This window comes from Trematomus bernacchii, unplaced genomic scaffold, assembly GCF_902827165.1.
Source record: "Trematomus bernacchii unplaced genomic scaffold, fTreBer1.1, whole genome shotgun sequence".
In the NCBI taxonomy this organism is placed as follows: Eukaryota; Metazoa; Chordata; class Actinopteri; order Perciformes; family Nototheniidae; genus Trematomus; species Trematomus bernacchii.
In genome coordinates, this window is record NW_022987821.1 from 2986457 (window position 1) to 3012172 (window position 25716).

Consider the following 25716-nt stretch of genomic DNA (forward strand, 5'->3'; position numbering starts at 1 on the left):
CACACCCTGTTGTTTGGCTGGGTGGGGCTTCACAGCAACAACACTACAAACACCTCAGGACACGCTCAGGTTATACAGAGCGTGTTCTAACTTGGTCTTGAGTGTTTATCTGAGGAATCAATTCTGTCACAGGAAGTGGAGCTAGTGGACACAAATGCAGGAGACTGCAGGCAACAGGAAGCTTGAACAGAAAATGGTCCAGAAACACACAAAGACAGAAGGTAAAAACAGACGGGACACAAGGGGAGAATACTCTTCAAAATAAGATCAACTGAAAGCATTAACAATTCATCAACATAAGGAAACCTCAGGGACAGCTGCCCTAGAAGAGAAATGACCAAAAGAACCTAAGCTAAGATTCATGGAGGAATTCAAATGGATTATTTTTGATTTATCACTTGGAAGCAATCTGAAAACTTAATCTCTCACATGAAGACCAGATATAAAAGATGTGCTACACATGTGAGCACAGCTGCCACCTGCTCCTGCTGGAACACAAGTGATGGGAGCAGAGATTGTGGGCCAACGAGCGAAACAATGATGATTTGCTGCTTATCATTTTGTACTTTTACCTTGGTTACCTTTTGAATGCACTCGTTTAATTGTAACAGAGCATTGACACCATTAGGTTGGTTTATAACTTAAAAAGTAAAACAAACAGTTGTAACTTTGATTTGTGTCAACCAGAGCAACTGCAAACATGGCTGATCGCCTCACTGCTTTTACCTGGCCAAGATGGCGGACACTTTTTGCCTTTTTATGAGAGCACTTTCTGGTTAATCATAGAGCATTTTGCCATACTTCCTTTTGGGACATACTTGTGCCCTCAAAAGAGTATATCGAAGTACATAAGTACGTGATTTGAGACGCAGAGGAGTTTTTATTACCTCCTGATTTTGATGATTTCCTGTCATAGAGGCCTTCTGGGAAGTATCCCCCTGCACATCAGGCTTTCATTAGCTGACTATCAGTCTGTCATCCCTCACAGCCAGACACATGACTCACTGTTCCACTGTAAACACAGAAACCCTGCGTTCAACTCAGCACATTTACACCATCTTACCTCTGGATTTCAGAGGTAGACAGAGGAAATTAGAGCTCATGCAGTTTACCCTAATCCGTGTAAAGCGTTGGATTAAAATTGTGATTAGCTGTAAAGAGATACAGATGAAAACAGCGATGGATACAGTCACACCTCTGTTGGAAAACACATGGTCACAGCTGGGAAACGCCACGTCAGCGGTTTCCTGGTGAGGCGGTTAACCAGACAGAAACCACAGACACCTTGCTGCTGTCAGCGCAGTTATTACCCACAATTCTTAATATCAACCATCTGAGCCTCTACATAGGACAAAAAGAGGTGCTGGCTAACATTAATGCTGACTCGTCATTTACTTCACATGCATTCTGTGCCGAGTCGTCCTCAGGAACTTACTGAGTAATGAAGAGTGTATTCAGTCACAGCCGAGAGACAGAGTGTACACACCCCTTAACACGTTTTGGGATATTTATTGCGAAAGTTAACATTTTGGGAAATATATTTAACCCCAAATTTCTCCCATAGGTCTATGGTTTTGAAATGTATGCAAGTCACGTCAGCTAAATGACATTTAATGTAATTATATAATGAAGGATGAGGCACAGAAATCACATCATCACTTGTATTTTAATGGCAGCGAACAGAATCACAGTATTGTCCTGCTTCTGCACACGAAAGACGAGCGCTGATGAATACTGACTGTACTGTGTTTGCACCCGTCACCTCGCATTAACTCGGCGTTTAAAGCATGACAACATTGATAATGATGATGCTGATAGAGAAGAGAAGGAGCGTGACAGCCATGGGAAAGTGTGCAGTTCATGTGTGGAACAGCTGTGCTAATGACTGAAGCTGCAGCGGGAAATAACAGAGCAGGAAAAACATGGCCGCTCATGTGACGTTCATAATTCAAGTGAGCATTACGCGAGACATCATGCACCTTTTTACAAGTGCTGCGCCTCTTCAAATAAAGTGTCTGACTCGCATACAGTAGAGGAAGTCTTAAAGCACATGAATGACTACTGGCCAGCTGACAGCACCAGTCCCGAGTCACATATGACTGCGTGGACATCATAAAAACATATAAAACATGTAAAAAAAGACCTGAAAATTCTCCTTTTTTAACATATAAAGTAACAGTCTTTTGGTTTTAAAGGAACCACGTTCTTTTTTTGCATATGAGCAGGCTCAGAGAAATAAAAAAAATGCAAAGGCTCGACTTAAGTCGGATAAATAAAAGTATAAAAAGCTAATCATCTCTACACAGCATCAGGAGGTTGTTGGAAGGCCATATTGTTATAACAGGTTAAATGGGACCCCCGCCTTTGATAAATAAGGATTCTCTCCATGATAGCGGCTGTAAGACGTTAAGTATGCTTAGTGATATTCCATCAATAAATTAAGCAAGGCTCAGGGGTCAGAAGCTCTTGAAGACGTCCAGGTCCTTCTGAGGCACGGGGGGGTCTTTCTTCCACTCGTCCTCCGGGTACTCGTCGAAGTTGGAGGTGTCGCCCTCGTGGGACACTTTGGGAACGATGGGAGGCTGCGGACACAGAGGAACAGTCTAGATGATTTTTTCTGTCCAATCATGAGCATTCTGCCCGTTTACTTGAACTGTTATATTTCTATAAATATTTTAACTTTTATTATCTTCTTATTTGAGCTCTCACCTTCAGTTTCCTCACAGGAACTCCCTCCCAGTCCACGGTCTTAAACCAGCGGTGTTTCTTCACATCATCCGCTCCGTTCTGTAAATACAAATTAAATAGCTGTAGGAGAGTACTGTACGTATTTTATTTTATATAAATATGTATTTTTTTTCTTGCAATGTACTCATGTGCATCATCAAAATAATGATATTTTTCTGAAGAAAGTCCTCAGCTGCACTTAACACCATATTTATATTTCTTTGGGTTAAACTGACACACCCTTAAATTATTATATCAATCATGAAGTACATAAACAGAGAGATTGAATGTGAGCAGTACTTTTTCAATCATTAAAACAAATATTTAGTGACTCCACAATCTCAAAAATAATTAGGTTTTTTTAATGCGTCATTTAAATTCAAAGCTTTATTTAAAGTCTCTGATAATGACTGTCAGAGCGGCGCCTGCGACAGTGTGGAGTTAATGCTCAGCAGAATATTGGCAGCTACAAATCAATACCATCTTGTGTGGGATTATGTGAGTTAATCACAGGCTTACAAGAGTATTTGTTTTATTGAGAGCGGCGCCTCTCACTTAAACGCTGAAGTACTCCAGTCCACACACACACACACACACACACACACACACACACACACACACACACACACACACACACACACACACACACACACACACACACACACACACACACACACACACACACACACACACACACACACACACACACACACCACACACACACACACACACACACACACACACACACACACACACACACACACACACACACACACACACACACACACACACACACACCACACACACACAGCACACACACACACACACCACACACACACACACACACACACACACACACACACACACACACAACACACACACACACACACACACACACACACACACACACACACACACAACACCACACACACACACACACACACACACACACACACCACACACACACAACACACACACACACACAACATGATTAAGTAAGGTAAAGTCTTACTTCGTTTTGATTGACAGGTAAACAGTCTAGAAAAATTTTTTACGGTTGTTTGGTAATATGAGATGTTCTAATATTAATCTAATACTCTAATATTTAAACTTCGATTTTAATATTTAGAGATATTTCTTTATATATTTTAAAAATGATATATAAATATTGTAATATTTGGGTTATTCTTTAGCCTGCTCACATTGATTAAAATGGACTATTGTATGAGACTGAATGAGTTAGCCAGGTGTAACTCATAAACCGTCGACTGAATGTATATTTAGAAGCATGTGTCTCAGAGTCTGAGGACAGATTTGAAAGTGACTGCACACACACATTCAGAATTGTGTAGTGAATAGCGTGTGTGCTCTGAAACTGCCCCTCCGATTGGTTAAAGCTTAAAAACTGGGTTCCGAAGACGAGCTTTTATCAGGGACGGACGATATTTGCTGGCTTTGGACAGTCTCTAATGTGAACCATGTGGAGCTGCAGTCCTGTGCTGCTCCTCACCCTGCTGATGTCTCCTCACCCTGCTGATGTCACCCCCCCCCCCCCTCCTGTGAAATATGTCAGCTGCAGAGGAACTCACCTTCATGTTGCCCAGCCGTCTGGCTCGGTCAATGACCAGGAACTTCTTGATGAGGTCTCTGGGGGGGAAAGAAAGAGCCAGTGAGTGTGGAGCTGAAAAGTCTCCCTCCTCTCTCCCTGACTAGGAATGACTCTCACCGTGTTCTCCCTGCTCTGTCAAAATGACGAATGTCTCCTCAGCACGGGCACGTGGGGGCAGGCTAAGTGACTTGTGGCCCTTTGACAATATTTTAATTGAAGAAAGTGAGCCGACAGGAACTTTCTGAGGGCTATAAACCCCCGTGCAGGTGAAGCAGACGTTCATGTGAGGGGACTGCAGATGATTCACAGGGGGCTTTAAAGTGGCAGTGTAGGCTTCCTGATGAAATGCGAGCGCTGCTGACGAACGGAGATAAAGCTGTCGTACCTCACAGCTGACGAGATGCTGACAGCCTCGTAAATACAGACGCATCAGAGATTCATCAGTTTTTGTCTAAATCCTTCCTGGTGATACGTCACGGAGAAATATATTAATCAGGTCTTGGGGAACTGTGCCTTTTCATTCTTCGAAATGATGAGAACAGACATTAAAGCATAAGATATAACTTAAGATACATCGTTCCTGCAAAGATCAAATCTGTATCGTTTCATAGAATCATTGTAATTTAGCGTCATGAAGAGTATTTGTATAGTTTGTCACCATGGGAGCTCTCTTTGGGGCCTTATGAAGAAGTGTAGTCTACACCAGGATGGGGTTTTAACTACGAGGAGAAATTCTTAGAGGATATCATCATTTTTCTTAGAATTTCGTCACATCTTTGTACTCGGAACCCTTCTGAATACGGGCCAAGATCTTCTCCTCAGAGATGATCTAATAGGATGATTGTGTTGCTCTGTGTCTGATAAATAAAATAAAGTGATAACAGGCTGCTTGTTCCACAGTTGCTTGAGTTTCAGAGCATATATATGTATTCATTTTAATGTAGAACAGTATTTCTCCTTTCCTGCAACATTTAATTACCGCCTGGAAGTACATTCAAATATATGACGTTCTTTCTTGGTATAATTATACTCTAAAGACTGTATTATTCATCAAAGTGTAACAAAGCTCTTTAATATACAAGTGAGCTTCACACCCTTAGGCTCTTTCAAAGTGGGTGTGATGTCGTGCTCAAAGCACTGTGACAGTAGCTCTTAGCATTTATCATTAAAGCGCCTTCTGACACATTCTGCTCGGGCAAAAGTGAGTAAAAATAGAGCCATGGAGGTCACTGAGGTGGTGCAGGGTGGAGGTCAGGTCAACACAACGTCTCCATAACAAGTCTTTAACCCTGCGGACACAGCGCTCTGCAGCAGCGTTTAAACCAACAACCTGTGGCAGGCAATGATAGTCTTCCTATAGAGGGTCAATGATGCACGAGCCCCCCTATTCTAATGATTTTGGGAGGTCTATACTGAAAGTTGATGGGGTCATTTTCCACTGAAATTAGTTCAGTTTTAGTTCTGTGCTCGTGTTGGTTTGGTTTTCCCGGTGCTTTGGTAAGAAAGGGTGTAAGTGCTGCAGCACCCCTTTAACATGGAGGTCAATGAGCTCTGCCGGGGGGGTGACATGGGCCACTGTGTCAGGGCTAATGGAGTGCACACACACACTCACTCACTCACTCACGCACGCACACACACACACGGCCAAAGTGCGCCGAGTCTGTAATATGGCACATTCCTGCCCCTCCAGCTGCTGTAATGGCCGGTGAGGGGGGGGGCGTTAGTGAGTGCAGCTCCACCTGAAGCTCCATCAGCTGATTCACATCCACAGGGAATATGGACCCCTCTATCGTTTCATGTATTATGAATAAATAGTCATTGGAATGGGGGGGGGGTGCCTCAGAGGTCTTCTATAGAAAGAGTCATTTCCTGAGTTGCAACATCCTCCCAGAGGCAGGAGGTGTGAATGAGCCCCAGTGGAGCTCCGGCTGCAGCTGAGGACGCTGAACTCAGGTTATGTTGTTTTTGCAGAGGGGGTTTGGAGGTTTCATATTCGAGTTAAAAAAAGTCACGACTTCTTTAATAAAGTCCTTTTTATCTCATTGAAATATGTGTCCTTCCTGGAAGAGAGATCCCTCATCTTTTTGTTATTCTCTACATGTTGCTGCATCCTCTGTGATAGTGGGCTGTGTAAATAAAAAGGGAAATGATCTGGCAATAGCCAAAGGAACTAGAAGATCATATTATGAATAAAACACAGCTCCAGGTTAGTCAAACTTATTTGAAATGTGAAAAAACACAGCTTCCTGCTTTCGGGCTGTCATTGTGTACACACCCACTGCTCTGTGGTCCATAAGCTCGACCTATTGATCAGTAAACTAAGCTGATAAATAAACATGTAGAGGGACACTTGAGAGCAGACTTGTTGATCACATAGTCAAAACACTCTACATCTAAATGGCCAACAGCTGGTTGATTTGAAACTAAGCAACTGTATTACTCTATAGCCACAAATAATCTAAGGCTAGTTGCTAACCAAGTGATGCAGCAACGTCCCAGCTATGAAAAATAGACATTATACCTTGGATGAATGTAAACCACCCACACATGTTTGCCCTGGTGTCTTACTTGACATAGAATTCCAGATGGCGAGGGAAGTCCAGTTTCCCGGCCAGGATCTTCTGGTAGATTCCGAACGGATTGACATCAAAGAATGGCGGGTACCTGAGGAGAGAAACACATGTGAGCTGCAGCAAACATCATGATGCAAGGAGCCCGGTAAGACCTCAGTCCCCCCCCCCCCCCCCACCTGGATCACTCTGAACACGTGGGGAGGTGAACATTTAGAGTGTTGGGGGGCAATGATAACTTTGTAGACTTAGTAGACAGAGCTGTCTTTGTTCGAGGCACTGCACCCCGCTGAATGCTTTCCCAGCTCTCCTGTTCTTCCTCTGCTCCGGCCTGGACAAGTCATTACCCACAAATTACATAATGGTGCCGGGCCTCTGAACGTATTACGCACGGGGCAGACAGGCGCATAATCGCACCGGTTTGTCACACGCCGCCCGCCTGCCCAGTGAGAAGCTCCAGAGGCAGGAGACTGTGGGCCGGGGCGTCTGGGAGCCGGCTGCTCACCACAGGCTCCACTCAGCGCTGTCAGAGGGGGGGAATGTAGGTCACTGTGGCAAAATGGGACCGTTTCCTGACTTATATTTATTGGTTAGCAGTGGATGATGTCACATGTGACCGATACATTAAATAATAACAGGGAAAGTTTTGTAGTACTCTATAGGGTTTCCAGATATATATTATGTGTACGATTGAAAACTAGCAGATTTTGTGCCGCGCAGTGGTCGTTAATTCAGTTTTCAACAAATACAACTCCATTAGAATCCTCACACAGTGGCTTCATTAGTGACCGAGGAAGCTCTCAAGGATTTTACATCTCCTGACTACTTAGTAATGTCCCTCAGTGCTCACAGAGAATGACCTTGGCATGACTTGTACTCACACGAGAGCGTTGTGAGAAAGATTCATGCACTGAAAAGAGGCTTAGTGCGCAGATCATATTAATTCTCCAAAGGGATTATCTTTTATTTGAATGTCCCCGTTTGCTTTCCATTGGAACCCAGCTTAGGAAGACATTTTATTTTTAGCCTCAATTCTACAATAAGTCGAGGAATAACAAAATGATCAGTGCATTGATTATTCCTCGCCACAGCTTTTGTATGAGGACAGAATAGAGTGATGCAGGGATGACGTATCCTTGTAAACAGACCAGGAAGTTAGAATCATAAGGACTCCTTCAACAAACTATCTATGGGATTTCTTTTTTATTGGATTTAGCAGAAAACACCATTTTGTGATTTCTGAAGGGTAAATGCAATCTCAAGAATCAGAAAGCTAACGTTAGGCTATAGGAACTATATCACGTCACAACCGCTAAGCTAAAGGCGGCTAATGTGCGGCATGATGTTTAGCAGACGCATTAAGCCACTTGTTAGCATCCCATGTTTTGAAGACATATATAAGCTTCAGACGTTTACTGGTGGGTTATTTACTGACGTAATTTATGTTGTAGAACAAAACGTGAACATTTTAACAGACCTTATTTCAGGCGTATAACCAAAAACACATTGACTTCGAGACTAGGGAACCAGAAGAGCTCAAATGCTGACTCATTTCTGGGGTTTTAGGACTCATTCCTGCACCAGTCAATGGCCACTGCAGTCTCCTGGAACGTATGCAAGGTTTAAACTTTTGTTCTTGTTTCTGTCTGAGGGTTGATTGGTGTTAAAGGATAGCAGAGAGTTGAGAGGAAGGAGGCCCAGAGTTTAACCGTCTGTCCTGAGCCCGAATGCCTCCTGCTCCATGACAGTGTGACAGTGTTCCTCCATCTCTAATCATCAGGCTGCCGCTCCACTGAACTGAGCACTGACCGGGGAACAAGGAGAAGTGAGAGACATGAGGGGGGTCAATTTCATTTTGGAGCACTCAACCCAGAAAATGAAGTCTGGGAATAGACATGCTTTGATTGAGTTGGGATTCATTTCGGTTAAAATGCTTTTTGACGCAACGTATTTCAATAATTAACATGAAAGCGACCCCGAGTGAACCCTGGGCTTTCCTCCAAACTGAAGCAGAGCTCGGCCTGGGGGAGGCACATTGTTAGTGAGAGGAGTCAGCCACGGGATGATTGGTTTCCATTAAAAGCAGAAATCTGGCCCCGCAGGCAGGATTATGGAGGGAAGAGTCATTCTTTTTCTTCTACTCTCTCGTGGCTTCCTCCCCTAGGGGCCCTGACCCTTTACTGAATGTGTTTTCAACTTGCACTTCACCCCAGAGGAGGATGATGTACCACCGCTAACTTTTTAAGAAGCAGACGCTACATTCTTGGATCAGGACCTCTGACGGACAGCTACACAATACCTCAGGATGAAGAGGGCTCTTTGTCTGAGGGATGTAACAGTACAGAGACAGCGTCCTGCCTCTGATCAATGATGGGGGAAGGTCACATTCTTTACACACATCTAAAGCCACTGAGCTTTTCCTACCGGGATATAAAGAAGCTTTCAGAAAGACTCTCCATGTTTGGAATGTAAAGCTGTACGGTGCTTTTCATATAGAGTGCTGCAGGAATGAGTCCTAAACCCCAAAATGTGTTAGCATCTCAGCATCTTCCCAGCAGAGTCCCCTCGTGTCTTCCCTCATTTGTTGTTCTCTGTTTTGTTCTACAACAGAAAATATGTCTGCAAATACACCACTGGTGAATGTCTTAAACTTATTTGGGACTAATTGAGACTACTAAACGTCATCACTCTGAACATTAGCCACCAGAGCATGCTCCCCACGAGCTAATGGTGTTAGCCATGAGCCAGACGGATGAGCTCAACACCTGGACAAATAAGTCCAAAGTATCTCCATGTAGAGAGAACAGTTTTTCCCCTAATGTCATTTTGGTGAAACAACCCTTTAAGAAAGTTTCATAAGATTGAGTTAGTGCTCTGAACTGTGTCAGAGACAGCCACATTTTGAGGGAAAATGGACCACTTGCATTTTTAATCTTGAAGGAAAATCAATGTCATTGTTCTTCATCTACATCAATGACTCCCATTCTCTGCAGTATCCAATATGCACAGACTGAATACAGTCCCCACACTGAGACAATTATTGAAATAATGTGCTCAGCCCTCTCTGTTCTGTCACTCACTTTCTGTTGCAGGGTTGTCATGGTGGATTGCATCACTGGTGTACAGGTGTTCATGTTATTGTGTCCACAAAGTGTGTCTATGCAATCGTCTTGAGAGATGATCATCGAGCTCAAAGTGTTCAGTGTCTCAGTGATTTCTCACCTGTGTGTGTTACTCTCTACACAAACCAACACTTTTATAAAGCAGAGATACTAACTTAGTTGCTCTGTTGGAGTTACTGTTGCTCCGATGGAGGAGAGCGCCCCCCGGTGTCAGTGTGGCGTGTGTGTGTGTGTGTGTGTGTACAGTGCAGCACTCACCCAGCCAGCATCTCAAAGATGAGAATGCCCAGAGCCCACCAGTCCACCGCCCGGCCGTGACCTTTGCTCTGGATGACCTCAGGAGCCAGGTACTCCGGAGTCCCACACAGAGTCCAGGTCCTGAACACACACAGAAAGGTACATGAGCTTTGTAGAAGAATAATTGAAGTTAATAAATGAATTAGCACAAACCAAACATTCTGAAGGGACAGCTTCTCCAATTCAATTAGGATAACTGTCTTCATTGTAACGATCTTTTAAGAATTTGGTCGGGTGCCATTTTTGTTTTTCTTAATGATTTGTTTCATTTTTTCACTTCAGACAAGGACAACAAGGATTTCACAGTTGAGAAAACCATCAAATGTTTGAAATATCTATCTATCTATCTATCTATCTGTCTATCTATCTATCTATCTATCTATCTATCTATCTGTCTATCTATCTATCTGTCTATCTACCTATCTGTCTATCTATCTATCTATCTATCTATCTATCTATCTACCTATCTGTCTATCTATCTATCTGTCTACCTATCTATCTATCTACCTATCTGTCTATCTATCTATCTATCTATCTACCTATCTATCTGCCTATCTATCTATCTACCTATCTGCCTATCTACCTATCTGTCTATCTACCTATCTGTCTATCTATCTGTCTATCTGTCTATCTATCTATCTATCTGTCTATCTATCTATCTATCTGTCTATCTATCTATCTGTCTATCTGTCTATCTATCTATCTACCTATCTACCTATCTATCTACCTGTCTATCTGTCTATCTATCTATCTATCTATCTACCTATCTATCTGTCTATCTACCTATCTATCTATATATCTATATATCTGTCTATCTGTCTATCTATCTATCTATCTACCTATCTACCTATCTGTCTATCTACCTATCTACCTATCTATCTGTCTATCTACCTATCTATCTACCTGTCTATCTGTATATCTATCTATCTATCTACCTATCTATCTATCTATCTGTCTGTCTATCTATCTATCTATCTACCTATCTATCTACCTGTTTATCTGTCTATCTATCTGTCTATCTATCTATCTATCTGTCTGTCTATCTATCTATCTATCTATCTATCTATCTGTCTGTCTATCTATCTATCTATCTACCTATCTATCTACCTGTTTATCTGTCTATCTATCAGTCTATCTATCTATCTATCTGTCTGTCTGTCTATCTATCTATCTGTCTGTCTACCTATCTATCTGTCTATCTACCTATCTATCTATCTACCTGTCTATCTGTCTATCTATCTGTCTACCTATCTACCTATCTATCTGTCTATCTACCTATCTATCTACCTGTCTATCTGTCTATATATCTATCTACCTATCTACCTATCTACCTATCTATCTGTCTATCTACCTGTCTATCTACCTATCTACCTATCTACCTGTCTATCTGTCTATCTGTCTATCTATCTGTCTACCTATCTACCTATCTATCTGTCTATCTGTCTATCTATCTGTCTATCTATCTACCTATCTACCTATCTATCTATCTATCTACCTATCTATCTACCTACCTATCTGTCTATCTGTCTATCTATCTGTCTATCTACCTATCTACCTATCTATCTATCTATCTACCTATCTATCTACCTATCTATCTACCTATCTATCTACCTATCTGTCTATCTGTCTATCTATCTGTCTATCTACCTATCTATCTATCTATCTACCTATCTATCTACCTATCTATCTACCTATCTATCTATCTGTCTATCTATCTAATTAGTGTTTAACAGTTCGATCACCAGCCCCTGCTGTCTCCAAGTTGAGTGTCCTTGGGGAAAAATGCTTCACAACAAATTGCTGCTGTCGGCATGTCAATGGTATTAGGCATATATACTTAATTATCTTTGGATAAAAAGCCAAGTAATGGTAATTGATAGCCTCAGTGTGTAAATAGAGATGGTCATGGGGAAGAGAACACTGCGGGTAAAGTGATCCGCACATGCCACCTGATCCATCATCTCTATATTACTGTAAGGGTATGACCCATGTGTGTGTGGATCCAGAATAAAGCCAGAATGGAAGCATGGACAATAAGTGAAGGCTGTGTGTGAGCAATAAGAGGAGCTCTGCAGCAGACTGTGTGGTGTGTGTGTGTGTGTGTGTGTGTGTGTGTGTGTGTGTGTGTGTGTGTGTGTGTGTGTGTGTGTGTGTGCGTGTCGCAGTGTTCCCTGACAGCCCCTCGTCCTCTGATGAAGAGCACTCGGCCCGGCGCCAGCCTTTCATCGTCTGTCACCGATATCACCTGCCTAATGACCTCTTTGGGCCAGTTGCCACGGCGACGTTAATTTGTATGGAAATGATGTTGGTCCTGGAGGAGGGCTGGGGAGGCTGGTGATGTCAGGGGATTAAAGCGGGGGGGGGGTGTGTGATGGCGTCTGCCAGCAGGGGGCAGTGTGGCAGCATCCCCTCCTCAACATGGAGGTAAAGGACAGTCTTCCTGTTTATTCCACGCTGCTGCTGCCCTCCATTTCTAGAAGTGGGTCACTCGCCCATCAGAGGTTTCTACTCCCCATCTGCTCTCGCAAAATGTAATCGTACTCCATGATGTTTACATGTCAGCGGGGTCAACTCCCCTGTGCAAATATAATGCGTCCTCTACTGTGCATGCTTTCAATAGTCACAGGTCAACAGGAGGCCTTTCTAAATCAGACTAAATGAAATCATTCGGGGGTCCTTCAGAAGCACTGCCTTGGTTTCTTGGAGTTAGGAGGGTCCCCCTTTTATCTCACAAGAAAATATGAGCTTTATAAGAACACACAGGACATTAGCCTCATTCCTCTACTATCCTACACTTGATTTCCCAACAGAGGTTTACAACTAATTACAAAATGGCCCAACCCCATTAAGTACAAAGAGGAAAAAGAAGGGAAACTGGTCCAGAAACGTGTTGGATGACGTTCCTTTTCCAAATGTTCTCTGTAAAATATCTTTTGTCAACCTACTCCTCCTCCTCGTTGCGGTCTCCAATCCATCAATTGTACAAATCAGCATGAAAACAGACGCTGCCAACAGAAGGCTTTCAGACTATGCAACAATCCAAGAAAGACTTTAGGCCTTTCTCAGGGTATCTCACGTCATGGATGTTTCTATTCTTTTTCAGACCTCTTCATCAACTAGATTCCTGTGCATTAAAAAAAGGTTCAAATCTTTAAAGAATTAAGGTAGTCTCGGACTCCTCAACCGATGCATGACCTCCAGACAACACCGAGTCTTTAGAAGGGTTTCTTCCAAGTTCAACTCGGAGTTTAATCTGGGATTTCCAGCAAATCCTCACTGTACAGCTGAATGGAGGAGTAGCTAGCTCAGCACAGAGGGACTGTACAGTAGAGCTTAGACTCTCCCTGCTTTGTATTTCACTTCCTACTGACAGTCAATGCAGCATCAAACACAGTGAGCTGAGAGCAGGAGCTACACACACTGCAGGGTGCAAGACGGAACGGTTGTATGAGGAAAAGATGCAATGTAATGTAATGCCAGTATTACATTCACTGTAACCCAGCAGCACATCCACACATAAGAGTGTGTGTCTATGCCTGTGCACTGGGATGACTTTACTCCATTAGCTCATTCTGTACCCTTGCCAGATTAGACATTTACCGTCTGCATGAAAAAAGGCCATTCAGAAATATACTATTGATAAGTAAACAGAATCATGAAGTATTTTTGATATTGACGCATTTTTTATGTAAGCTTATAAGAAATCTTCTCCATGCTTTTTTTTGAGAACCAGTGGCTGATACCTTTATCTTCATTTTTCAACCCCTCTGTTCAAAATCATTAAAACACTGAATCAAAACGGTTGCTAATTAACTTTCTGTACATCAACTTCAACAAATATACTAAGAGCTGAGGTCAGATCACAACCCACGAACAATTACTCATGAGTAGATGCTTAAAAAAAATAGTTCCTAGTTGCTGCTACCTATCCTATAAACACATTGTTGTAGTTATTGGCTCCTAAAAATTCAGATTATACACAATATCTTTTGAATCACTTGAAGATCTTGACTATTTATTAACTGTTTTTATGTTCCTTAATGTATATCTTAGCTTGCTTATATCCTTATCCTCTCAATGTTAACGTATTGGTCTAAATGGATGCTAATGTTGTTTCTTTCACCTGTCAGAGAGCTTCTTAGCGAATCCGAAGTCTGTGAGGCGGATGTGTCCTTCGCTGTCCAGCAGGATGTTCTCGGGCTTCAGGTCCCGGTACACGATCTCTTTGGAGTGGAGGTACTCGATGGCGCACACGATCTCGGCGCTGTAGAAGAGGCCCGTGGCGTTGCTGAAGCGTCCGCGGCTGCGCAGGAAGCTGAACAGCTCGCCGCCAGGCACGAAGTCCATCAGCATGTACAGGAAGCGCTCGTCGTGGTGGGTCCAGAAGCTGAGGAGGAACAATGAGGTCTCTTTAATAAACACTTATTCTTTAGTGGTGACTTCTGCAGGGTAAAACTGTTAAAGTAGTCCCTCACGAGCGGAGGAAATTGGAGGAAATCAGATAAAATAAGCGGCGGCATCCGTCTCACACTCTGCTATCCCCCAGTGGGCTCTGGAGCGGTGTGCTACAACTATCTCAGATGGAGGGGCACTTGAGAGGAATAAAACAAGAGAGCAGTGTCACTGATGAAGACGGAGAGTGCTCCAGTGTTTTCCATAAGTGCTGGCTGCTGGCCACAGAGACGATTACAGAGTCTTTGCTACGCGGATATTTCATCTCCACACTTCTTTTGCTTCTGCTGCTTTCTGAAGCCTTGACTATGTGCTGTGTTCCAACACTTATCTGATAAATCCCTGTACTGTTGTCTGTATATGTTACTGGGATCCTTACACAACAGATAAGTGCCTAGCTGATGAATAAATAATGGTAGTACACAGTGGCGTCGCCTGGCCTGGGCATCCGGGGCTTTAGCCCCGAATGTTTTTTCTGTAGCCCCGGACAATTCTCCCTCAATAATATAATACATTAACCGTGCTTTACGTGAACCTCATCATGACACAAGAGAGGACGGCAGCACTGTAATTTCCCGTGTTCAGTGAATGCAACAGAGGCATGACACCAGACCAATCAGAGAGTTGCATGGAAATAAACGTGTGCTTGTGTCATTCAAGCTCGGCTCTGTGTGTGTGTGTGTGGCAATAGCGCATTTTGTGTGATAGAGAGAGAGGGAGAGAGAGAGAGAGGGAGAGAGGGGGGAGGGAGGGAACCGGTGCCCGGTGCCAGCAGGGACGTGTTGTTAGCATCTGGTTAGCTAGCTGCACTAACGGACATAAGGAGCTGTTTGTTCCACAAGAAGCTGGAGGAGAGTCCTCTCCTCTCAGACTGAGAGACTCAGGTGAGCTAAAGGACTCTCTGAGTGTTTAGATACTTAACTTTAGTCTAAGTTATCTCAGTGGGTCTCAAACGGTTTGGTCACAAATTATTCAAAAGATTATTTCCGCGGCACACCTTCATATGATCATTATAGTTATAAAGAAAATAAGAGAATAAAGGAAAAACAGTTATGAAATACTATATGGCAGTAAAACAAGAATAGTGTTTAAAAGGGGAGTGATTAATAAAATATCCATAAAGAAAAAGTACATCTGTTTACAGTTCTGTTTCATATGGGTGTTGAGAGAGGTATCCATAGATCTCTTCATTTTGCTCTCAAAGTGCACCAGATTGATGCATTTAACTTCAATATTTAAAAAAAAAAGTCTTCCCGGGGGAGCATCCCCCCGGACCCCCCTAGAGGAGGTGAGGTCCGCCCCCCACTCATAAAAAATACCACTTTACCCCTGCCTATATGCCGAGCTGATTATCGAGCCTTCATTGTAACAGTCGCGGGTGTACTGTGTGTGTGCGCGTGTTGGGAGTGTTGCAGTAAAAAATGCCACTGTAGTGCCGCCGCCACTGTGGGCGAAGCCCCGAATGTTTTCAGGTCCAGGCGACGCCCCTGGTAGTACAGAATGTCAAAGATATGGTGGACGTCATGGAGTCTGATTAACAGAAAAGACTCACAGGCGGATGAGGAAGGGGTGGTTGACCTCCGTCAGCACCTCCTTCTCGTTGTGGACGTGCTGCTCCTGCTTCAGCCGGATCACGTCGGGGATCTTCATCTGCTTCAGGGCGAAGAAAGCCCGGCTCTGCTTGTCCTTCACCAGGAACACTCGGCCAAAAGTCCCGGTGCCTGAGGAGGGGGAGACAAGGAGGGGGGGGGATTAGGGATCCACAAGACACAGGGGAACTAGACCATGACAAATAAAGGCTTATTTATTTAGTCTACATGCATTTATTATGTCTGGGTGCTCCGTCCTTGCAATGCAGGAGAAAAACGTTGTCAAGAACAGAAGTTAAAATGGTACACATTATAAATAAATCAAATAAATAAACATTATCAGGGAACTTTTGTGCAAACGACTCAATTTAAGATCTTAGAATCTAGTCAATTCAATGTCTTTAAAACCTTGTGGACAGAATTCTGACTTTTTCTGAGACTTTTGGTCAGATTCTAAAAATGTAATCACTTTTGTCCCTAATCCTCTTCCGTAGACCTCAGTGCCAAATTTGAAGGAGTTCCCTTCAGGGTGTTCCCGACTTATTGCAGTTCACGAGAAACGGGCTGACAGTTGATTTAATGTTATCCGCTTCCCTTCTTGAATGCTCTTACATCGATATTGACATCGGGCTCAACAATCTGATGAAATGATGACAGGCGGTTATTGCCCGTGCATGTAAAAACACACACTTACGGCACAGTGTCTGCCTCCAGGGCCCCGCATCAGAGTTCACTCTCAGTGTATTCTCTCTCTGTCTGTCTTCACTAGTTGTGTTGACAGTTACAGGCCTTTGTGGGCATGTCAGTAATATTCTCTCTGACTGATCTGTATTCTGATATGAAAGACGATCACAGCTCCTGAAATGACACCCTGGTGCAGTGAGAAACAACACTTTATATTTATGCTTCTAAAAAGGCATGTCGTGTTTGTGTTTGTGTCTACTAAAAGGTGGCCTGTGGAGCTGCTAACATCCCCTTCTCTGTGGGAGGGGGCAGCAGGAGTGTACAAACAGCTCGGGGTAAGAAAAGGTGTGTTTGTTTTCCTGCTGAAGACGAGGGGAAGCTGATAGGTGGCTGATGACAGTGTGTGATGTAACACTGAGTCACACGTGAAGCTGCTGCAGCCTCCTAATGAAATGCCGGCTGTCTCGCTCCTCTCAACAATCAACCTTTGTTTCAGGGTATGGTGTTGCCATGGCAACAAAGAAACAGCAGCGCCCCCGTTCTGTCAGGCGATTACCTCATATCTCCGTGATGTCAAACTTTTCAAGCAACAAATAAATATCAAGTTACATTTCAGGAAAAAAGGGAGGTCATTTTTGGTTTATTTTGCCAGATAGCCCAGAGTGTTGCAGGAATAAGTCTTAAAACACAGACATTAGTTAGCATCCTAGCAGCATTTCCAGTTCTCTTGTCTCAATAATATTTCTACTTTTTCTAAATGCCCATATTAATGATCATAACAACCTGACTGTATCGCACCACATCTGCAATCTCTCTGCAACAAGTTGGTATCTTTCAAATGTTAACTCTTTTTTTCATGCATTGCATTCCTCTTCCTTAGGGATTACAGTACCCACAATGCAATGTGGCTACTGACAGTCTGAGATTGGGGTCTGTTATGCTAGGGCGATTTATGTAACTTCTCTCACTTCAAGCCAAAATTAGGAGCTAAAAGGTAGTGTGAAGAATGAAAAGAGTGGGTTTTGGATGCGTAACCTCAGTTTTAATTAAATAAAAGTGTGTGTATGTATGGGGGGGTGTAGTCAGCCCGTGACAACCTGACAATCGAACCCTTGAATTCCCTGATAGCAGGCGGAACTGTTTCCTCAGAACAACCTAAACATACAATATTGCGTAAAGAAATTCCACAACAGTAAAACATAGGGAGAAGAAGCGAGTGCTTTGGATGATGTAACCAGAGGACTGTCAGGTATCCCCCCCCCACCCACTGCCTGTCTCAACAACAACATTGGTGTAACCTTTCACCTGCTGAACAAGGCCTGCATTGTGTGACAGTCTGACCAAATACTCAAGAAGAGAGAAAAACAACATGACGTGTCAGCGATTGTAAATCATACGGCTGCTCCTTTGGTGTTTTCTATCCAAGCAGGGACGGAGGAATCAGACTCTAAAAGGCCAGCTGATTTCTGGGAGTTATGTACCGTCAGATGAAACTGGGTCATCCCCACTCCTCTTCCACCTGCTCTGTTTCGGGGCCTAAGGGAAACAAATGCACCGCACGCTACTTTAAATGAGCAACATATTCCACTTTACCGGATCCCTAAATGCCGTGTTGGAGATGCTGATGAACTCATTGGCTCTGACCGAGTGCTACCACAGCATGATTTCAATGACAATTAAATAACAGCATGGCCAGTAAAGAGCTTTAGCTGATTTGTTTTAGGCAGCAAATCCCTCTCATCACACAAAATGGCTTGGCAAATTGGATTTTTTTGTTGTTGCATGCAGCTCATAAGCTCTCTCCCAACAGCGCAGGATGGATGCTGCTGCACACCTCACTGACATGCAGTAAGCTCAGTGGCTTAATGCATATTACTGAGCGACATGTCTTCCACAAGCATGAGATCATAACTGACGATGGATGTTAAATCTGCCTGCAGAATCAAGCTACTACTGGTAATGAAAAAGGTTAGAGGAACGCAGTGACATCCCTCAATCCAATCACCATCTGGCCTTTTAAAATGGCAGGAAAGGCTTCATGTCAAATGTGCATTTCGTTTCAATATCTTGACAAACATGGCATTTTACCTGCTGAACTAGCTTTGAGATGAAAAAATCCCAAAGTTCCCTCCAGAGTGACTTCAGTTCTGCAAGCTTTGCTGCATTGTGGAAGTTTGAATATTGTCATTTCCATCTAGCCTGTTTAATTGGATGATTTGCATAAAAATGCTTGGATGAATGCACAGCAATTTTAGAAGAAGCTATTTAAAATAAAGCTGTGCTGCATAGCGAGAATTCAAACATTGTTTCAGCTAACTATTTGAATGTTCATGGACACTACTTTGCCGACGGCCACTTGATTTGTATGAGCTGGCATTGAAATGGGTGTAGTTTGCTCATTTGTATTGTGAATATTTGTATAACAGAGCGGACAAAAACAACTGAAGCATTGAAAACATCCAACGGCACATGCTGTATCCTGTTAGAGCAACTTCCAAGACACCTGAGCTGGAATGTCATTCAAGTCAAAAATAGTGATGCACATGGCAAGTAAGAGTGCTCTGACTATTTTATATACGGACATTTTTGAGAGAAGAAAACATAGTCATTAAAACAAGAATCCAAAATAATTCACACTGAGCGTACACACAAGCTCAAATCAAATCTGTGTTTGAAAATATTTCAGGAATAATAATGATGACGTGTCCAGATATTAAAATTCCATCAGAACAGCAACAGTTTTAAGAACTCTAAATCAGTTTAAACTGTACTTTAAAGGTCTTTCTGAGCCTGGGTTACACCATGACGTCATAGCTTTTTTCTTAAATTTGACAGACGAAGATTTTCTGCAGCTGATTTGATTGGCTTAGGAGTACTAAATAAATATGTGTAAAATCTGTGAGTTGTACCTTTGTGTTAAGATCCCTTTAAAATGAGCTAGCTAACCTGGCTGTGAAATCTGGTGACTTATGTGTCATTGTTCATGGTATTTTATAGATACATTTATTTTGAAGGTAAATCTGTATTGGTGCAAGCTTTTTGTCTTGATTCCTTTTCCTTTAGTCACTCCTTGAGTCAGCAAAGGGTGGACCCGGTGGAAGCTGTTGTGTAATCCCAGGATGTAGGTGTGATTCTTTTAACTTTAACAAGCGGTACTGACTAACTCCTGAAGGGCAGGTCGTTGCCTGAATGCCTCGTCACAAACTGGCCAGAGAACATACCGCTCTCACATGGAACATGACTTTGGGCTGATTCTGTTCTGAAACCCGACGTCAAACTCTGATTTAGAAAAGTATTTTGATGAAAGCACAATACATCTATTCCTCTAGTTTGTTGAAAACCAACCTCAGCAGCTTCATACAAAATAAATGTACAAAAAAAGATAAAGTAGGTCAGCTGTGACTGGGTGACATTGATAAACAACTGATGTCAGTTCAGATGATATCATGAAAGCACTATATCAAAAAGGGAGCTGCCACATTTATCTCAATATCAACAAAAGACCTGTATCAGTACATGATTATGAACCATCAGTATGACCCAGTTAGAGATGCTGGACTTGTGGACTAAGCTTCCAGCTGATTGGTTGGTTGGATGTCTTGTTAAATGTCACTGGTTATTGTAGCTATTGGGATTAACACTGTATCTAGTTATTGAAGTATACTTGCGTACCATGCTGTGAATGGATCTGGCCCTTCCTACATCCAGGACATGGTTAAACCATACACCCCAGCACGTGCACTCCGCTCTGCATCAGCCAAACGGCTCGCTGCACCCGCACTGCGAGGGGGACCCAAGTTCCCATCAGCAGAAACACGTGGGTTTGCTATCCTGGCTCCAAAATGGTGGAATGAGCTCCCCATTGATATCAGGACAGCAGAAAGCTTACACATCTTCCGGCGCAGACTGAAAACTCATCTCTTTCGACTCCACTTCGAGCAATACAATTACTAACAAAGTACTTATATACTAACAAAGGACTGGCTTATCTAAAGCCAGTTGAGTAGCACTTGAAATGTTTTGGCTCTATGAAACCTGATGTACTGATATGATTCTGTTTGTATCTTCTTGGTCGAATGCACTTATTGTAAGTCGCTTTGGATAAAAGCGTCAGCTAAATGCAATGTAATGAAAACCTTGATACACGGACACATCTGATTCCAATCACATGACAGAAAAATGGTTATCACTGATATATGATTTGATGGAGCATCTTAGACAACATTTCACGTGTTAACAGAACAATCCTACTAGAACTGTGCTTCAATGAAACACAGAAAACTAACCATGAAACGTGATGAAAAGGACACATTTGAACTGTTCTATAAGCATCGCACAGTATATTTTTGATATAGTTTATTTATAAGAAATAATTGCCAAATTACTAGGAAATTAAATCGAAAACATTGGTTGATTTATTATATAGTTTCAAGCTAAACAATTTTTTTTAATCAAGCCTCTCAATTGTACATATTATCTGCTTTTTAATGTTTAACACTGCTCATATAAATTGTATTAAAACATGCACATTTTTTTGTTTCTTCTGAATCTTTTTAGGGTTTTCTGACAAATTTAACAATTTAAATATCTCACCTTAGGCTCAGGGAAATTCTAAAGAGGAATCCTTATCTATTTTTGGGATTATGCTTCCATAAACCAAATAAACTCAGTCATCAAACACTATCATTAGTGGCAGATCTACTGGACCATTGTAATACTAATTACTACAGTATGGAGGTTTAATACCCACAATACTGTATTATCTCATACATTGATTTGTTACTAAGTGCATTGCGGTCACTCACCCACTGTGGCGAGGGTCTCCAGGTCATCCAGGCTGTATGTCCTGTTATTTGGGGATGGTTCTCCAGCCGAACTGCTGCTCTTACTTTCCTTCAGTAGGGTTGTCTCACTGTTGACTCCCACCTTTGCTTTGGAGGACGCCATTTCTTCTTTCTTTCAAGACGAGTTGACTATTTGGGTTGAGAAGTTTGCAATGGGACACACTCAGAGTTCATGTCTCCTCATCTTCTTTGTTGATCGTTAGCTGTGGCGGTGCTTGCTTGTTGTCGGATAGAGACGACTTCCACATTGAAGACGTGAGCAGAATGAATAGCCAACTTGTTTGTTTAGAAGTTTAGGTAACAAAGAAACTGAATAAACCGACATAAGTGAGACAAAGAAGCTAGTGGCAGGTGCAGTGCACTGGCATGTAGCGTCAGCAGCTAACCGCCAACAGAGGGCTAAACACCGCTACACTCACTGGAGGAATGAGAGGGAAGCTACGGGATAAACGTCTTAAAGTCCGGGATAACACATGTTTTGAAAACCGAACTAACTCGATAAGTCCCGTGGCTTTTCCGCCTCAACTTTCCTGTTTTTCTCCATTATTTACTCTGCCACAACAACAGACCTCACCCAGCGGCTCTCCGGTGTCCACATCAACCAGGAAGAGATGCAGTGTCGGTGGCTACATAACTTCCGGTCCGGACTTTCAAAATAATGGATATTTATCAGCATGGTAACGTTTATTAAGTCAGGCTAAGGTCCAAAGAGACATTTATTGTTTCCTTTTAGAGAAAAATGTGTTCTAGACAAAAATAAAACAAAACTGTTTCCCTAAAAAATTAACTGAACTAGTAATTTCTTAAAGTTGCACATGTATTTTGTGCTAAACTGTCTGACTTCCTGTATTGTCAACTTGACTATATGTAACTTGACACAGCTGGAACAGAGTGGCTGCATGTTGACAAAATTCGACCAATAAGAACGAAGCTGTACAGGGACTTTAACCAATCATGTGCGATGAAGGGTGTGGTCATTAAAAAAAAGCTATGATTAACCATCCCGAGGTCCAAAATGAATCTAAATCAATGAACACTACAGCTAATAACATGGGTATGAATGTCTTTTAAATCGACTAATTCACAAAAAGCATTTTATTTGAAAATGATTAGATTAAAGCAAAGTAAATAGTTAAACAATTGGATTCACACATATTCTTGTCAGTTTAAATTGATAAATAAAAATGCAAATGTGGTCCATGTGTCCATCCAGCATATCAGCTTGATAAAACATTTCATAACAAGTAGCAGCCAAACATGAAATTGTCATGACATGTGGTTTAACATGCATACCTACTGTAGGTGACCCTTTGACCTTTGGGTCAAAATGTTGGCATCTTATTTTTTATAGATGATTGAATCCTTCCAACAGTTTAGGAACACCTTTCCTACTAAGCTTATACTCAATAATAAAATTGAGATTTTGATTAGTGCCACCTCAAACAAAGCTTTTTTTATCCTGTTTTCAAATACCCAAAGGATTATAAGCCTCCTTTAAATATCCTATGGGTGCAGGGCCGGCTATTCTTGGATACAGGGTTCAAGGTGTCACGGGGTTAGAAGAGGAAACTCAAGACGTGTGCCACTGCCATGAACTTAAAATACTCCACAGGCCTGGGTGGACGCTGTGACTGCCCAGGATTTATTTATTGAAATATGTCTCGAGGTGTAGCAGCTCTGCTTGCCTTGATGTCCTGTCTGTCCTACAAATGAATATTTTACACTGACATAACTCTCCTTCAGTATGCCATTCATCCCCCACTAGTCTAAATAAATCAGCACGCCTGCAAAACAGAGCTATTTAAAAAGCACATTAATTTTAATCAAACATAACTCAGATTTGCACATTCAGTGATTTTATAGTGTGAAAGTTTTCTGACCACATTAGCGATGCATAGCAGAGCGGCTGCTATTAGTATTCATGCATCGGCCTGTTTTTTTTTTCAGACTGTCTGCAGCATGAATGGAATAAATATGCTTTTGATTTAAACAGAGGTGGCCAACATTTGCACTTGTGTCCTCAAGCTGAGAAACTATTTGGCTCTCCACTATGATATCAGCGCTGCTCCGAAGCTGTCCGTCAAACACAGAGAAAATGAGAGGGGCTTTAAAGAGGATTCCAGTGGGGGGAGATAAGGCTTGGTGGAGTCATTCACCCGAAGAATTATCTTGATGAGTGAGACTTTAAGTCATTATGTTCACAAAGAATATGTGCAGTGATATCAGCTAATGATCTGCTATCACGTTTATTAAAAATGACTTCAGTGATCAGAGGGAAGACAGACACTTTGTTCATCTCAAAGTTAGAAATGTTTTATTCATCAGATCCTCTGGGAAATGATCTCCTTTGCTTGGTGCAAGTTCCAACAAATATTTTCCTCTTATGCATTTCAATCCTGAAACACTGACTGAAGACAAAGCAGACAGAAATGAGATTATCCATAAGGCTGCAGAGTTTCCACATGAAAGATACATACATGGAGTAAACACCGGCACTTTAGCACTTCACACACACAATGGGATTGAGATATATAAGTGGAGTCATGTGACCGTCATGTTTGTTTATTAGCTTTACAAAATGTGTTAGTGTCATAAACATTTGTTGGCCATAGATTGTATTTTCTGAAAGATTCCAAAATCCAATGCAGGAATCCCCTTAGTTTTTTGTCAAGGGAGCTCTTTGCAATGCTAACTTCCTCAAAAAACACAACTCTATTATGAACAGCGTTAAATGAATTTTAATTTAATGTCAGTCTGTAGCTTCTGCCACAGCTGTCCTGGGACTGAACTCCTTCCATGATAGCAACAGTACATGGAAACATTTAGCCATTGAAGTCACAATGTGTGCTTTAGCACAAAGTGTTTCCCTAACATTAGTCATGTAATCCTCTCTGTGGGTGTTTAAGTCAGCTGCCATCACCATTATCTGTCCTTAACTGCTTCCATCTGCTCCAGTTCTGTGATATGGTCATCCAGCTATGTAATTTGCCTTTGCAAGCTGTGCCCCCCCAACACCCCGCCTGACCCCGCCCTGCACACACATCCTCCTTCTCTTAATGTTGCCTCCTGGCCGCTGCAGTGTTATCAGGAGGCTGATGGGGGGCACTGAGGAATGAAGACAGTGTTGGGGGGGCTTAAGCGGCTTGATATTAGAATGGTCTGCCTCCTCCATATCTGCCCAGCGGTAATGATTCCTGTCTGCTTCTTTCAAATGTATTCTCGCTGTCCTTCGATGACCTCTCTCTGTACTCGAGGAGGAAGGGGATATAAGAGGGAATTTAAAATAAAGTTTTACTCCTGCATCATTTAAGCTTTCACTGGAGTAGGAGTATATACTGTATTGGGGGATTAGGGTAAGAATGAAACGTAGAGCTGTGTAAATCTGAAATGATGGACACGGCGCTGTTTCCTATCATGAATTACAGAAATGTCACAAGCTCTTGAAAATGAGCTTTTTGTTTTGAAGGAACACTGGCAATGTTTCATCTTGAAGTTATGGAGGGATTATGGGAATTAACTGGCGATTCGAAAACGTTGCTTAAAGTGGATATTTGCATATAAAGCTACATGTTATGTGCATTGTCTGTATATCATACACTTAAAGAAGTTGGAAAGCCAGCAATTCAACACAGAATGCATTAGATCTAACAATATTGCCATTTGAGGAGAAAACACTGATTAACATTTAAATGAATACAAGTTCATTTTCGGTGTTACTTTTGAGTCTCAGAAATATATCGGTACCACTTTACAATAAGACTACCCTTATAAAGGATTCATAAAGGGCTTATAATTAAGTTATTAATTAGGTTGTAAACATTT

The 25716-nt window shown here is 42.2% G+C and overlaps 1 protein-coding gene across 1 annotated transcript; it reads right to left on the bottom strand.

Annotated features, from left to right (window-relative positions):
* Window positions 1-1493: 1493 nt before the first annotated feature.
* On the bottom strand, window positions 1494-22518 carry prkx (protein kinase X-linked). The gene is made up of 8 exons (XM_034151357.1): window positions 21856-22518; window positions 16330-16498; window positions 14449-14712; window positions 10287-10406; window positions 6905-7000; window positions 4317-4374; window positions 2710-2787; window positions 1494-2582 (listed from the first exon to the last, which is right to left on the bottom strand). The coding sequence occupies exons 1-8, from the start codon at window positions 21995-21997 to the stop codon at window positions 2457-2459; spliced, it is 1053 nt and encodes a 350-aa protein (XP_034007248.1). The 5' UTR covers window positions 21998-22518; the 3' UTR covers window positions 1494-2456.
* Between the last annotated feature and the right edge of the window lie 3198 nt (window positions 22519-25716).

Excerpts from the sequence above, each read along its gene's own strand:
- prkx (XM_034151357.1), bottom strand. The coding sequence starts at position 21,997 with ATGGCGTCCTCCAAAGCAAAGGTGGGAGTCAACAGTGAGACAACCCTA. Across the intron at positions 16,499-21,855 it reads GGAGACCCTCGCCACAGTGG|GCACCGGGACTTTTGGCCGA; the intron begins GTGAGTGACCGC and ends CCCCCTCCTCAG. Across the intron at positions 7,001-10,286 it reads ATCTTTGAGATGCTGGCTGG|GTACCCGCCATTCTTTGATG; the intron begins GTGAGTGCTGCA and ends TTCTCTCCTCAG.